The 15,339-nt window shown below is 37.7% G+C and overlaps 1 protein-coding gene across 3 annotated transcripts in view; it reads right to left on the bottom strand.

Moving 5' to 3' along the window:
* Positions 1-15,339, bottom strand: part of ZFYVE9 (zinc finger FYVE-type containing 9) — a 191,978-nt gene that overhangs the window by 10,771 nt on the left and 165,868 nt on the right. For all 3 annotated transcript variants that reach the window (XM_057542363.1, XM_057542371.1, XM_057542375.1), the window contains one exon: positions 1,944-2,094. In XM_057542363.1, the coding sequence (XP_057398346.1) occupies positions 1,944-2,094 (151 nt within the window). The remainder of the gene's footprint in view (positions 1-1,943; positions 2,095-15,339) is intronic.

Raw genomic sequence — 15,339 nt, 5'->3', positions numbered from 1 at the left:
ATAATTCAAAGCTAATTCTCTAAGCTAATGATAGCTTAGAGAATGAGGTTTTAAGATATACTCTCCCATTCTGTTTTGTGCTTCCTTCAATCAAGAAGCAAAAAAATCTTAGCGGTCAAGATTAGGGCTTGGTCTGCAGCTTGTTTTTGTAAACAAAATTTTATTTGAACACAGCCATATCCACTCATTTACATATTGTCTACGGCAGTTTTTGAATTATGATGCCAGAGTGCTGGCGACAAAGACCACAGGCCTGCAAAGCCTAAAATATTTATCATATTCACAGGAAAAGTTTGCTGACCCCTCATCTAATTCATTGCTTTTTTTAAATCAAATATATTTTGAATATGGAGATATGGTTGCCAACTATTTTATTTACCAAGTGGAGCTATTAAAAAAACAAACACATTTAAAAGACAAACACCTCTTCAAGAAAGAAAGGATATTTAATTACATTTAGCTTTATGAATACTGCACTACACTTTTTATTTCTCCACATCTTAAACTGGACTGAGCTATTCCACCTTCCTACCCATTGGCCCTACAGTATCTCTAATGGGTAGGTGATCCAGCCTTTGTCAGAGACTCCTAGTGACAGGGAGCCCGCAAAGCACAAGGCAACCATTTCTATTTCTGGATAGCTCTCAGTGTTACACAGTGTGCTCTCAAATTGAGCCCAAATCTAGATCCTTGTAGCTTTCACCCACTGGTGCTGGTTTTGGTCTTTTGTAGCTATAGAGGGTAAGGTGAATATTATTTCCACATCATAGAAAACCTTAAAAATAGAGATAGCTATTTTTCACCCTCTTTCAATCTGTACTTTTCCAGGTTAAACATTTATACTTTATTCAAGAGGTCTTCCTTTGACCTAGTTTCTAAACTTCTCACAGGCCTTGAATCATCCTCTGAAGACCCTCTAGTTTTATCACCAATTACGTTAATGATATCCAGAACTTATTCAAATATTATAGATATGATTTGACTAATAGGGAGCATAGTGGATTTATCACCAACCTATTTTAGATATTATATTTGAATATACATGTGCTCAGTACCTTTTATGCCTTTACTAAACAACTGATTTAAAAAATAAACTGAAGACAATGACCTACAGTATGTCTACTAGAGAAGTGTTTCATAAAGCATACTAAAGAAAGCTAGTTTTAGGAGACATTCTGAGGGAAAAAAAGATTCATGGTCAAATAAATTTGGGAAGGTCTAGGCACTATCCTGCTTTTGTAAAATCACAATACACATCAGTTTGTTAAAGGCTCTGAGAAGTCCTGCAATAAAGAAATCTGCTTAAACTTGTTTAACATAGGATTTCTCAGTCTAATATAATAAGCGAAACTTTTATTTATGTGAATATTTTAAAAAACCATAGAAGCTGATAAGACACATTAGGAAATGGCACATTGAGCAATGCTTCTTAAATTCTAATGTGTATTTGAATCACACAGCAATTGTGCTAAAACACAAATTCTGACTCAGCAGATCTGGGGTATGAAGTCTTCATCTCTAACAATCTCCTAAGTGATGAGACCACATTCTGAGTACCACCGAATCTAGAAGGCTTCCTTCAGAATCCTGTCAACCTATTAATTTAATTAACATTCTTTGGGTATGGTCATTCAAAAAGCTCTAAATCTACCTAAGCATATTCTCACCATGGGGCCCAGTCTTCTACCTTCAAATATCAATGCTGGCTCTGTCAGTATCCTGAGGCAGTATTTTCAAGATGCTCCCCTCAATAACAGAGATCCCATTTGCAACTCTAAGTCTGGGTAGTCAACATACTCCTAAAGAATAAGCTTGGAAAGGTTAATTTAATCAAACTGTGGTCAACCTATTCTGACAGTGAGTGTTATGGGGCTGAGATATCCAACTCTCCAGTTCCAGTACAATCTTCCATTCTTACAACCTCAATCAGCTCAAACACTCACCCTTTCTGGGTTGATTGTGAATACTGATAGCCTGGGTCTGATAGTTGCCATCATCATTCTGGACACACACGAGATGAGAGTCTGCCTTCTCATTGAAGCAGGCACCTCCTGCCAGGACATGCTCATTGGACTTGTTCATGGCTTTCATCATCTGCAATCAAAGAAGAAGGCTAACTTTCTTGTTCTGCCAAGAATGGGCATTTTTTGGTGTGTCTGACATAGCACAACTCCACAACTTCTCACAGACAAAAGAGAATATTATTATTTAATTAAAGTGACAAAGGAGCTACCAAATAATGAAAACGAAGTGAAAAATCAGTCACTATTAGTAAAAAATTCACATACTTGTTGAATTCTCTCTATAGTTTATATGTGATTTATATTACAACCCAAACACATGACATTTTGCATTCATTTTCTGTCTTTTTATTGCTGCACTAAACTCAGGTAACTAAAATTAGTTTAGCTAATTACAATAGTTTCTCCTATCCACTGGATTCTCTGAGAATATATATACACTGAAATTCTAAGTCAAAAGAATGTCCCATATTTAAGTCTATCTTGTCTTCTTTTTCTACATCCATACAAAGGAGTGCTTTCCTCCACAAATATATGAACTCCATTATTTCTTAGTTTTATTAACTTATGTTTGATATCTTCAATGAAATCACTTACTAATATTTTGCTTTGTTCTTATAAAGAGATTTAAGGTGATAATTCTGAACCTAACCTGGAAAAACTCATCGGCCACCACTTTGTATCTAGTAAGTAAATCCGAGCTTATATCATCTTGATGCTAAAATCTGGCTTCTCGTTGAAATAGGCTAATGATAATTTATTCGTTTGTTTTTATTCCCATTTTTTCCTTCATGTCATCATTTGTTAAACTTTCTAATTCAATCTTTTTAAATGGCTTTGATCTTTTGAAAACTCTAGTTTAAAACTTTTATTTTCTTTTACTCCCCTCTTCTTACATTATAAACTGCAGTGTGAAAAACAGCAGATGAGTGTTCTGATACCCTTTATATTCTTGTATCACTATATTCAAAAAAATATATTGAAATGAAATTCACGACATAAAATTAACCATTTTAAAGTGAAAAACTCAGTGGCATTTAGTACATTCACAATGTTCTTCAACCACCACTCTTATCTAGTTCCAAAACACTTCCATCATTCATTCCAAAGTAAAATCCCTTACTCATTCACCAGTTTCTTCCCATTCCCCCCTCCAACCACCAATCTGCATTCTGTCTGTATTCTGGATATTTCATATAAATGGAACCATGTAATATGTGACTACTGTGTCTGGCTTCTTTCACTTAGCATAATGTTTTGGGAGCTCATCCATGGTATAGCATATATCAATACTTCATTCCCTTTTATGGCTGAATAATATTTCATTGTGCATATACACCACAATTTGTTTAACCATCCATCCATGAATGTTTGGGCTATGTCGGCCTTTTGGCTATTGTGAATAGTGCTACTATGAAAATGTGTGTACATGTACTTGTTATGAGGAACTGTTTTCAATACTTCGGAATATATACTAGGGGTAGAATTACAGGGTCATATGGTAATTCTATGTTTAACTTTTAGAGTAGCTGCCAAAATGTTTTTCACAGTGGATGAACCATTCAAAATTTCCACCAACAATGTACTAGGTTTCTAATTTCTCTGCAGCCTTGTCAACACTTGTTATTTTCCACTGTTGTTGTGTTTTATAGCCATCCTAGTAGGTATGAAGGAGTACCTCATTGTGGTTTTGATTTGCATTTCCCTAGTGACTGATGACATTAAGCATCTTTTCAAGTGCTTGTTGGCCATTTGTCTATCTTCTTTGGAGAAATGTCTCTTCAAGTCCTTTGCTCGTTTTTAAATTGGACTGTTTGTCTTTTGTGTTGAGTTATAAGAGTTCTTTAAATATTCTAGATCTAGAGACCACATCCTTAACAGATATATAGATTGCAAATATTTTCTCCCATTGTATTGGTTGTCTTTTCACTTTCTTGTTAATGTCCTTGGATGCACAAAAGGTTTTAATTTTTATTAAGTCCAATTTATGTATTTTTTTCTTTTTTTGCTTGTGCTTTTGGTGTCATATCTAAAAATCCACTGCCAAATCAAAGGTCATGAAAACTTACCCTCATGTTTTTTTCTAAGAGCTTTATGGATTTAGCTCTTATATTTAGGTCATTGATCCATTTTGAGTTAAACTTTGTTCATGGTTTGAAGTAAGGGTACAACTTAATTCTTTTTACATGTGGATATTCAGTTGTCCTAGTACCATTTGGTGAAGACTATTCTTTCACCATTAAATAGTCTTGGCATTCTTTTCAAAATCAACTGGCCATAAATGTGTGAATTTATTTCTGGGACCTTAATTCTATTCCATGCCAATACCACATTATTTTGATTACTGTAGCCTTGCAATAAGTTTTGAAATTGGGAAGTGTGTAGGCTCCAATTTTGTTCTTTCACAAGATTATTTTGGCTTCAGAGTCCCTTGCAATTCCAAATGAATTTGAATACTGGCTTTCCATTTCTACAAAAAAAAAAAAAAAAAAAAAAAAAAGGCCACTGGAATTCTGATAGGGCTTGCACTGGATCTGTAGATCACTTTGGTAGTATTGACATATTAACAACATTAAGTCTTCCAATACATGAACATGAGATGTCTTCCCATTTATTTAGGTCTTCTTCAAGTTCTTTCAACAAGTTTTATAGTTTTCAGGTTTCAAGTCTTTTACTTCCTTGGTAAATTTTCTTCTAGGTACTGTATCGATACAATTCTGAGATATCATCATCTCCTGGTTTGACTTTATGTTTATAACTCTTACAAAGTTAATATTTTAATACATAGCTGTATCGCCAGAGGCATCCAAAGAATAATTAAATATTCCTCTCACAATAACTTTTATCAACCCATTAAAACAAACCAGTTCTATCAGGGTTTTCCAAAGATTACTTTTAAATAAGTTTTTGCAAATAAGATAAGTCAGCTAGAAGATTCGTACTTACGGAAGTCAATAGATAGACTAATTTAGGTTCTCATTTGCAATTTACACTTGTATCACATGAAGGAAACGGATACAATCATATACAACAATTCTAAAAAAATATTATATCCATCATTTCTTCCAAATCATTAGGCTAAAGTGGTTTCTAATTTTGTCTACATTGAACAGATTAAAAATATTTTCAGGAATTCCCTGGCAGTCCAGTGGTTAGGACTCAGCGCTCTCACTGCCAAGCCCTGGGTTCAATCCCTGGTCGGGGAACTAAGATCCCACAAGCCGCACGGCATGGCCAAAAAAATTTTTTTAATAAATAAATATTTTTGATTCAGACATTCTGAATAAATTAGCTAGCCTCTAAGAAAATCATTTCCCTGGATGTCAATTTCAAGCCCAATGAGATTTTTAAAACTTCGTATTTCTTTAGAAATGAATGAACAGATTTTTTTCTCTTAAAACTATGTTCATTTATACCAAAAGGAGAATTTCCCAGATATTCAAAGGATCTTACTGAACATAAAATAAACTTACACTTGTTATATGATGATATAAATACTGGATTTTCCATTTTATTTGTGCCATTTCTCTGCTCTGTCAATTCAAATTCTGTAATATCTCTTGACCTATCACTATTGTCACTGCAGTTCAAGACCAATTACCTCTTTTCTGGATACAATAACAACTTTATAACTGTTTTATCTATCGTCAGTCTCTAGCAGCACTGACTCATTCCACATGTGAAATAAAATTCATATTTTATGGCAACACAAGAAAAATTTAAACATAAAAAATTCTCTCTGCCTTTTGGCCTCCTCTCTCCCCTCTACTACTGCACACTGTGAATTGGAATTATGGATCCACCAAACCTCCCCACTGGCAGAAATACCTGCTTAACCATGAATGCAACATTCTCCTAGCTCCAACAAGACCACTTAAAAGATAACATTGCTTCTGGATCTTGTAAGGGGGCCATTTTTTGCAGATCTGGATTGTGTAAACTGTCAGTAATATGTCATTTAGTGTAGAGCACTCTGTCTCAAAAAACTTATAACTGTGCTTTGAATTCTAATGAGCATAACATTTCTCAGAGCTTTCTGAGATGCTGTTCTGGGTTATAATCCTCAATTTGGCTCAAATAAAATTTTTCTTTTCTTTCTTAGATTGACTGATTAATTTTTAGTCCACACAGAATGTTCCCACATTTACAAAGCACAGCTCTGATCATATCACATCTTCCCCACCTTGTCCTCCATTCAAATCACAAGCGTCCTATGCTCTAACCCCAAACCAACTTTCTTGTACTATCTCTCTTCCTACTGTATGCTTACAAGCAGGACTACTTCCATTTTCCATCTCTGAGCTTTAGCATATGCAATTTTTTAGTCTCCCTTTTCTTCTCCCACATCCAAGCACCTGAAAAAGCTGACCCCAAATCAAGGCTTAGGAAAAACACCAACTCCTGCATGTAGCCTTCTTTAATTCCCTATCAGACACTAATGTGACCACTCCCTTCTTTGAACTGCCATAGCACATTCTTTGTATTTCTTATATGGCATCATCCACATTCAGCCCTGGATCTGATTAATAGCAAGGATTCAAGCCAGAATGCCTATATTTCAATCCCGGCTTTGCTACTAACTAGCTGTATGTCACTGGGCAAGTTACTTGATTTCTCTGTGTCCCAATTTCTTCCTCTGTAAAATGGGATAATAAAAGTAACTATTTCATGGGACTTCCCTGGTAGCACAGTGGTTAAGAATCCGCCTGGGGGCTTCCCTGGTGGCGCAGTGGTTAAGAATCTGCCTGCCAATGCAGGGGACACAGGTTCGAGCCCTGGTCCGGGAAGATCCCACATGCCGCAGAGCAACTAAGCCCGTGCTCCACAACTACTGAGCCTGTGTTCTAGAGCCCATGAGCCACAACTACTGAGCCTGAGCACCTACAGCCCGTGCTCTGTAACGTGAGAAACCACCACAATGAGAAGCCCATGCACCACAACTAAGAGTAGCCCCTGCCCGCCACAACTAGAGAAAGCCTGCACGCAGCCACGAAGACCCAAATGCAGCCAAAAATAATTACATAAAAATAAATTTTAAAAAGTAATTATTTCGGGGCTTCCCTGGTGGCGCAGTGGTTGAGAATCTGCCTGCCAATGCAGGGGACACGGGTTCGAGCCCTGGTCTGGGAAGATCCCACATGCCGCGGGCCAACTGGGCCCGTGAGCCACAACTACTGAGCCTGCGCGTCTGGAGCCTGTGCTCCGCAACAAGAGAGGCCGCGATAATGAGAGGCCCGCGCACCGCGATGAAGAGTGGCCCCCCACTCGCCGCAACTAGAGAAAGCCCTCGCACAGAAACTAAGACCCAACACAGCCATAAATAAATAAATAAATAAATAAATAAATAAATAAATAAATAAATAAAAAGCTCCATGTAACATATGTCAAAAAAAAAAAGTAACTATTTCATGTGATGAGGACTAAATAAATTAATATTAATAAAGTGCTTAGACCAGCACCAAGAGCATAATAAGCTCAAGTGTTTGTTAAATAAAATTTGTATGCTCATCTCCTCCACACTGCTTATAAAATTGTAAAGCAACCTTCAAGTCAGCAGCAAATAATTCAATTGAGTACATCTTATGAGATAATGGGATTCAGACCTTCCTAAGAGCTCACAAATTAGTGACAATGACATACTGATAAAAGGCAGGAAGCAACTTCTGTAACAACAGTATGTGCAAAATCGATAACATCTATGAAGTGCCAACCATGAGCCAGGCACTGAGCTAAATTCTACTTCGGTCTTATATCAAAAGGACCATTTTAACATACCAAGTGAAGCAGTACATAAGCTTTATTTTCCTGTGTTTCCCACCCCCAGAGTCTAACCATTCACACAATCACAAAAACCAATTAAAAAAATATAGTTCTAGGGGAATTCCCCGGTGGTCTAGTGGTTAGGATTTGACGCTTTCACTGCCAGGGCCCAGGTTCGATCCCTGGTTGGAGAACTAAGATCCTGCAAGCTTCACGGTGGAAAAAAAAAAAAAAGAAAGAAACTTTAAAAAAGAATGTAAAAGATGTACAAATATTAATATATTATACAAACTTAGAGGAAACAGAAATCATTACAGTTTAGAATAATCTGAAAAGGCGGCTCCCCCCCCCAAAAAAAAGATGGGAACAGAGGAAAGAAGGAGTGATACTGTCTGGAAAATGGAGAATTCTAGGAAGGTTTCCTAAAAGCTTTAACATTTGAATTGGTTTTCAAATCAGGTACAGAGGAAGAACACTTTGGATAAAGAGAAGAGCATGAGTAAAGGAAGAGAAAGAACTGAGAAAGGAACACTGAAATGAATAACAATGGGACAGGTGGAGGAATATCCTTCCCTGGAGATATTTAGGGAAGATATAAACATTTGTCCTTCCAATTAGCTGGGGTTCACTTGTGTCTAGAACCTGGCATCCACCTTCCAGGCCTATGGGTCTACATATCATGAACCATGAACCTTCACTCATTCATGTAGCAAATACTCAATGAGCATACAATGGGTACCAGGCACTGTGTTAGTACTTGTTTTATTCAGTGTGAACAAACAAATCTTCCCTCATAGAACTTATATTCTTGTGTGTAGAGGAGGAGGAAAAATAAATAAATAAATAAATAAGTAAAATACTTTAAATGTTAGACATTGATAAGTGCTATACAGAAAAATAAAGCATGAAGGAGGACTAGGAGTACTGGTTAGTGAGATTTAATATTGGATACTTGGGAGAGTTCTTACTGAAAAGTGAGGGAAAAGCCATGGGAATATGTAAGGAAGAGCCTTACAGGCATTTAGAATAGCTGGTGCAATGGCTGTGTGGTTGTAGCATGTTAGCAAGCCAGGCAGTTTCAAGGAACATTAACTAAGGACAGTGTGACTGAAAAGGGAGAGGTATAAGAAGTTAGGTTAGACAGGTAATGGGTTAAGAAGTACAAATGGTATAGAAGACTTCAGTGATAGTTCTAACTGGTATGAAAGATCTTTGAAGAATTTTGAGCAGAGGAGTGACATGATTTGACTTAGTTTTAACAGGATCACTTGGGCTGCTGTGTTGAAAATAAACTGATGGGGGAAAGGCTACCAATAAGAAGACCAGTTAGACATGAAAGGATGCTCAACATCATTAATCATTAGAGAAATGCAAATCAAAACTACAATGAGGTATCACCTCACACCAGTCAGAATGGGTATCATCAAAAAATCTACAAACAATAAATGCTGGAGAGGGTGTGGAGTAAAGGGAACCCTCTTGCACTGTTGGTGGGAATGTAAATTGATACAGCCACTATGTGGAACAGTATGGAGGTTCCTTAAAAAACTAAAAATAGAACTACCATATGACCCAGCAGTCCCACTACTGGGCATATACCCAGAGAAAACCATAATTCAAAAACAGTCATGTACCACAATGTTCATTGCAGCACTATTTACAATAGCCAGGACATGGAAGCAACCTAAGTGTCCATCGACAGATGAATGGATAAAGAAGATGTGGCACATATATACAATGGAATATTACTCAGCCATAAAAAGAAACGAAATTGAGTTATTTGTAGAGAGGTGGATGGACCTAGAGTCTGTCATACAGAGTGAAGTAAGTCAGAAAGAGAAAAACAAATTCTGTATGCTAACACATATATATGGAATCTAAAACAAACAAACAAAATGGTTCTGAAGAACCTAAGGGCAGGACAGGAATAAAGACGCAGATGTAGAGAATGGAATTGAGAACACAGAGTGGGAAGGGTAAGCTGGAACGAAGTGAGAGAGTGGCATGGACATATATACACTACCAAATGTAAAATAGATAGCTAGTGGGAAGCAGCAACATAGCACAGGGAGATCAGCTCGGTACTTTGTGACTACCTAGAGGGGTGGGATAGGGAGGGTGGGAGGGAGACGCCAAGAGGGAGGAGATATGGGGATATATGTATATGTATAGCTGATTCACTTTGTTATAAAGCAGAAACTAACACACCATTGTAAAGCAATTATACTCCAATAAAGATGTTAAAAAAAAAAAAGAAAAAGAAAAAAAGACCAGTTAGGAGACCACTACACAAATCCAAGATTAACTTAGACCAAGACTGGCCCAAGGATTGAGAGGTGGTTGGGTTCCAGACATATTTGGAAGGTAGAGCCAGAAGAATTTCCTAACAGACTGGACATAGGATATGAAAGAAGCCTTAAAGATGACTCCAAAGTTTTGGTAACTGGAAGGATGGCACTGCCATTAACTTAGGGAAGACTGCAAGAAGAGGAGGTTTTGAGGGAAGATCAGGAGGTCAGAATTGAACTTGCTAAGCTTGAGATGCCTATGTAAGTAGAGATGTCAAGTGGGCAATAAGACACTAAAGTCGGGGAGTTCCCTGGTAGCCTAGTGGTTAGAATTCCAGGCTTCCACTGCCGTGGCCCGGGTTTAATCCCTGGTCAGGGAACTGAGATCCTGCAAGCCACGCGGCACAGCCAACAAAATTAATTAATTAATTAAATTTTTAAAAAATTTTATTTACTTATTTATTTTTGGCTGTATTGGGTCTTTGTGGCTGCGTGTGGACTTCCTCTAGTTGCGGTGAGTGGGGGCCACTCTTCGTTGTGGTGTGTGGGCTTCTCATTGTGGTGGCTTCTCCTGTTATGGAGCACGGGCTCTAGGCACACGGACCCCCGTAGTTGGGGCACGCAGGCCTCAGTAGTTGTGGCTCACGGGCTCTAGAGCGCAGGCTCAGTAGTTGTGGCGCACGGGCGTAGTTGCTCCGCGGCATGTGGGATCTTCCCGGACCAGGGCTCGAACCCGTGTGCCCTGCATTGGCAGGCGGATTCTTAACCACTGCGCCACCAGGGAAGCCCCTTTTTTTTTTTTTTTTTAAATATTTATTGAGAGTTTATTAAACTTTACATACATAATTTCATTTAATCCTCAACCAAGTCTAAGAAGTAGTTATGATGATCTCCTTTTATAGATGGGAAATCGAGGCTTAAAAGTATGAAAGACAAAATGTGGTGGACAATTAAGGAGCTAGTTTTACCCAGGCTACTGCAATAGGGAGAAGGTTCATTAACACGGATGATCTCAATAAAGGGAAGGGGCCTGGAGTTTTATAGAAGCAGATAAATAAGGGAACGCATCTCGGGAATCCTGGAAAGGGTGGAGATAGGTCTTGGAAGCTGCAAGGTCAGGTTGTCCTTTCTGAGATAGCCATTTCCTTAGGTACTCCTCTGGGCTTGTGCAGACATGGGGCATATATGCAGGGGCCAGAGAGACCTCTTCCACTTCCGAGGAGCTCTTCAGGTGATCCTAGCAGCTAACTGGCAGAGCAGCTAGGTTGCTTCCCATTAATTAGCCATCATGTCTAACAAAACAGGGAAGAGAGTCAGGCTGAAGGAAGATATTTGGAAGACATCAGTATAGAGACAGTATTTAAGGCCAGGAGACTGGATAGATCACCAAGGAAATGGATAGAGGCAAATAAAACTTACAGGGACTGAGCCCTTGAGTTTTTCAAAATGAGTGAAATATGGGGTCAGAAAGAGGGATGCACGGAGATAGAAATTAAATTGTGGGAGATGAGGGATGCCGAAGGAGTCCAGGGTTTCTTGTGGTCCTTGAACACAATGAGATTAGAGATGGTAGTCTCAAAGCCAAAAGCGGCAGCAAGCTTGTAAGTGCTGGGAGATAGGAAAGGCCAGGGGTTTGGCTAGAAACAGCATTCTGAAGCCACTGTTCACCCCTATCAATGGGCATGCAGTGACACTGGAGGGAGGGGAAGACAATCTTACTCTGAACATGCATTGTTCAGCAGTGACCTCCTGGTGCAGTCACTGGAGGGAGAGCAGCCAGGGCTCCTTCATGGGGATCCTTATATTTTCATTTAACCTGTAGTTAAATACTGTCTTCCATGTATAACACTGGGAAAAGCTATGCTAATAATCAATGGAACAGCACCTCCTTCCTCTGCACTATTTTCCAGAGCAGTTTTCACCAACTCCTTTCATTCTTTTGAAAAGAAGACTATCAGTTCCTCCTCCCTAAGAGAAAAGAAATGTATTCCTTGAAGGCCGGAAAATAAAACATTCCTTAAGCAGATTTTAGGGCCATCTGTTTTTATTTGTGCTACAATGAACCTTTAAAATTATGCTTTTGTAACTTCACATTTCTCTGAAGAATATGTGTAGCTTTGAACTAAAACCAAAACTCTGATTTTAGAATTGCACAGGGAAAAGAATCTCAAGAGGCCATTCAGTCTAAATTATACAAGACGGGGATTACATAGATATACAATTTCACAGATTCTTGCATTATATCACAACCAATATAAATTTCTCTATTTCTCTCTGGTTTTGAGTAAAGAATTAATACAATTTTGTTCCTTTTTGCTTGAAACTTTGACATGAGGTTAACTCTTTAGTTCTATTCCCCCTGTGACATGATGAAAGTTTGAATGTCCACTACATTTCTTGAAAATTTTTGTTATTTTTTAGTTATATTTAAAATAATTGGCAAAATGTACATATTTAGTACATTTTTAAAGTGTACAATCTGATGAATTTTGATATGTGTATATACCCATATAAACATCACTTAAAATCACTCTACTCTGTTCCACCAACCTAGAAATACATATTATACCAAAACAATACTGTCTTTTTTTTTAAAACATATTCTAAAGGCAATTTTTTTCTTTTTTTTTTTTTTTAATTTTATTTATTTGTTTATTTATGGCTGTGATGGGTCTTTGTTTCTGTGCGAGGGCTTTCTCTAGTTGTGGCAAGCGGGGGACACTCTTCATCGCGGTGCGCGGCCCTCTCACTATCGCGGCTTCTCTTGTTGCGGAGCACAGGCTCCAGACGCGCAGGCTCAGTAATTGTGGCTCACGGGCCTAATTGCTCCACGGCATGTGGGATCTTCCCAGACCAGGGCTCGAACCCGTGTCCCCTGCATTGGCAGGCAGATTCTCAACCACTGCGCCACCAGGGAAGCCCCAACAATACTGTCTTGATTAACCTACCTTTAAAATAAGCCTTAACATCAGGTAGTGTAAGTCTTTGAATTATGTTCTTTTTCAAAGTTGTCTCAGCTATTCTAGATTCTTTGCATCTCCACATATATTTTAGAATCAGTGTCTCAATTTCTATTTTGAAACAGCCTGCTGGTATTTTGATTGGGACTGTGTTGAAGCTATGAATCAATTTTGGGAGAAATGACATCTTAACAATATTGAGTCTTCTGATTCATAAATATAGTATATCTCTTCACTTATTTGGGTCTTCAATTTCTCTTAGCAATGTTTTGTAGTTTTCAGTGTATGAAAATAGTATTGTTTTTTAAAAAATTTATTTATTTATTTTTGCCTGCGTTGGGTCTTTGTTGCTGTGCATGGGCTTTCTCTAGTTGCGGCGAGCAGGGGCTACTCTTTGTTGCGGTGCGTGGGCTTCTCACTACGGTGGCTTCTCTTGTTGCGGAGCACAGGCTCTAGGCCCGCGGGGTTCAGTAGTTGTGGCTTGCAGGCTCTAGAGCGCAGGCTCAGTAGTTGTGGCACACGGGCTTAGTTGCTCCATGGCATGTGGGATCTTCCCAGACCAGGGCTCGAACCCATGTCCCCTGCATTAGCAGGCAGATTCTTAACCACTGTGCCACCAGGGAAGTCCTATTGTATTGTTTTTAAATTCCAATTTCTGATTGTTAGTATACAGAAATACAATTGACTTTTACACAATGATTTTGCAACTCTGATAAATTCATTGACCAGATCTAGTACTATTCTGTAAATTCTTTAGAATTTCTTACATAGACAACCATGTTATCTGTGAATAAAGACAATCTTACTTCTTTTTTTCCATCTGTAGTCCTCTAATTTTGTTTTCTTGCCTTATTACATTGGCTAGAAGATCCACTGAAATGCTGAATAGAAATAAGAGTAGACATCATCTCCTTGTTCCCAATCTTAAAGAAGAACCAATCAATCAGTCACTGTTAGATATATTTTTTCATAAATTCTCTTTATTAGATTGTAAAAGTTCTCTTCTATTTTTAAACTGCTGATACATATATATATAGATAGATAGATATCTCTCTCTCTGTATATATATATATAGAGAGAGGGTGGGGGGGAGAGAGAGAGATTGAATGGAAGTATGGGCTCATCAAATGCTTTTTCTGCAGCAGCTTTTTCTTTTAACATGTTTTTCCTTTCTATCCTGTTAACATGCTGAGTTACAGATTGATTTTTGAATGTTAAACCAACCTAGCATATTTGGAATAAGCCCCATTTAGTCATGAAGTACCTTATTATTTTATGTATTACTGAATTGGATATACTAAAAACTTGTTATGTATTTATGCAACCACCTATGAGGGATATAGGTCTGCAGTTTTCATTTCTTCCCATTTTTTTTCTAGTTTTGATACTAGTGTAATGAAGCCTCATCAAAAGAGATTCCCTCCTCATCTATTTTCTAAGAGTGTATAGAACTGGTGTTATTTCTTCCTTCATTTTGTAAAAGTCACCAGTGAACATATCTAGACCTGGACTTTTCTTTGTGAAAAGGTTTATAATAATAAATTCAACTCTTTCAATGGACGCAGGGCTATTCCAGCTACCTATTTTTTCTTGACAGAGGTATGAAAGTTGATGTTCAAAGAATTTGTCCATTTTGTCCAAGTTGGACATGTATTAGCATAAATGTGTTCATAATATGCCCTATTGTCTTCTTACTATTTACAGGACTTGTAATGATATCCCTCTCTCTCACATCTCATAATGTTAATTTGTGTTTTTACTATTTTTTAATTGAAGTATAGATGATTTACAATATTAGTTTCAGGTGTGCAACACAGTGATTCAATATTTTTATAGATTATACTGCATTTAAAGTTTATAAAATAGTGACTATATTTCCCTGTGCTGTACAATATATCCTTCTAGTCTTATTTATTTTATAGACAGTAGTTTGTACCTCCTTACTCCCCTATCCATATCTTGCCACTCCCCACTCCCCTCTCTCCACTGATAACCACTAGTTTATTCTCTATATCTGTGAGTCTGTTTCTGTTTGGTTATATTCATTGGTTTGTTTTATTTTTTAGATTCCACATACAAGTGATAGCATTACAGTATTTGTCTTTCTCTGTCTGACATATTTCACTAAGCATAACACTCTAGGTCCATCCATGTTGTTGTAAATGGCAGAATTTCATTCTTTTTCATGGCCGAGTAATACTCCATTACATAGACAGACAGATAGATAGATAAAGAGATATATCTATGTATCACATCTTCTTTATCCATTCATCTGTTGATGGACACTTAGGTTGCTTCTATATCTTGGCT

The sequence above is a fragment of the Balaenoptera acutorostrata genome, chromosome 1 (genome assembly GCF_949987535.1).
Source record: "Balaenoptera acutorostrata chromosome 1, mBalAcu1.1, whole genome shotgun sequence".
Classification (NCBI taxonomy): Eukaryota; Metazoa; Chordata; class Mammalia; order Artiodactyla; family Balaenopteridae; genus Balaenoptera; species Balaenoptera acutorostrata.
The sequence above is the reverse complement of the archived record's forward strand: the minus strand, read 5'-3'. Positions and strand labels throughout refer to the sequence as shown.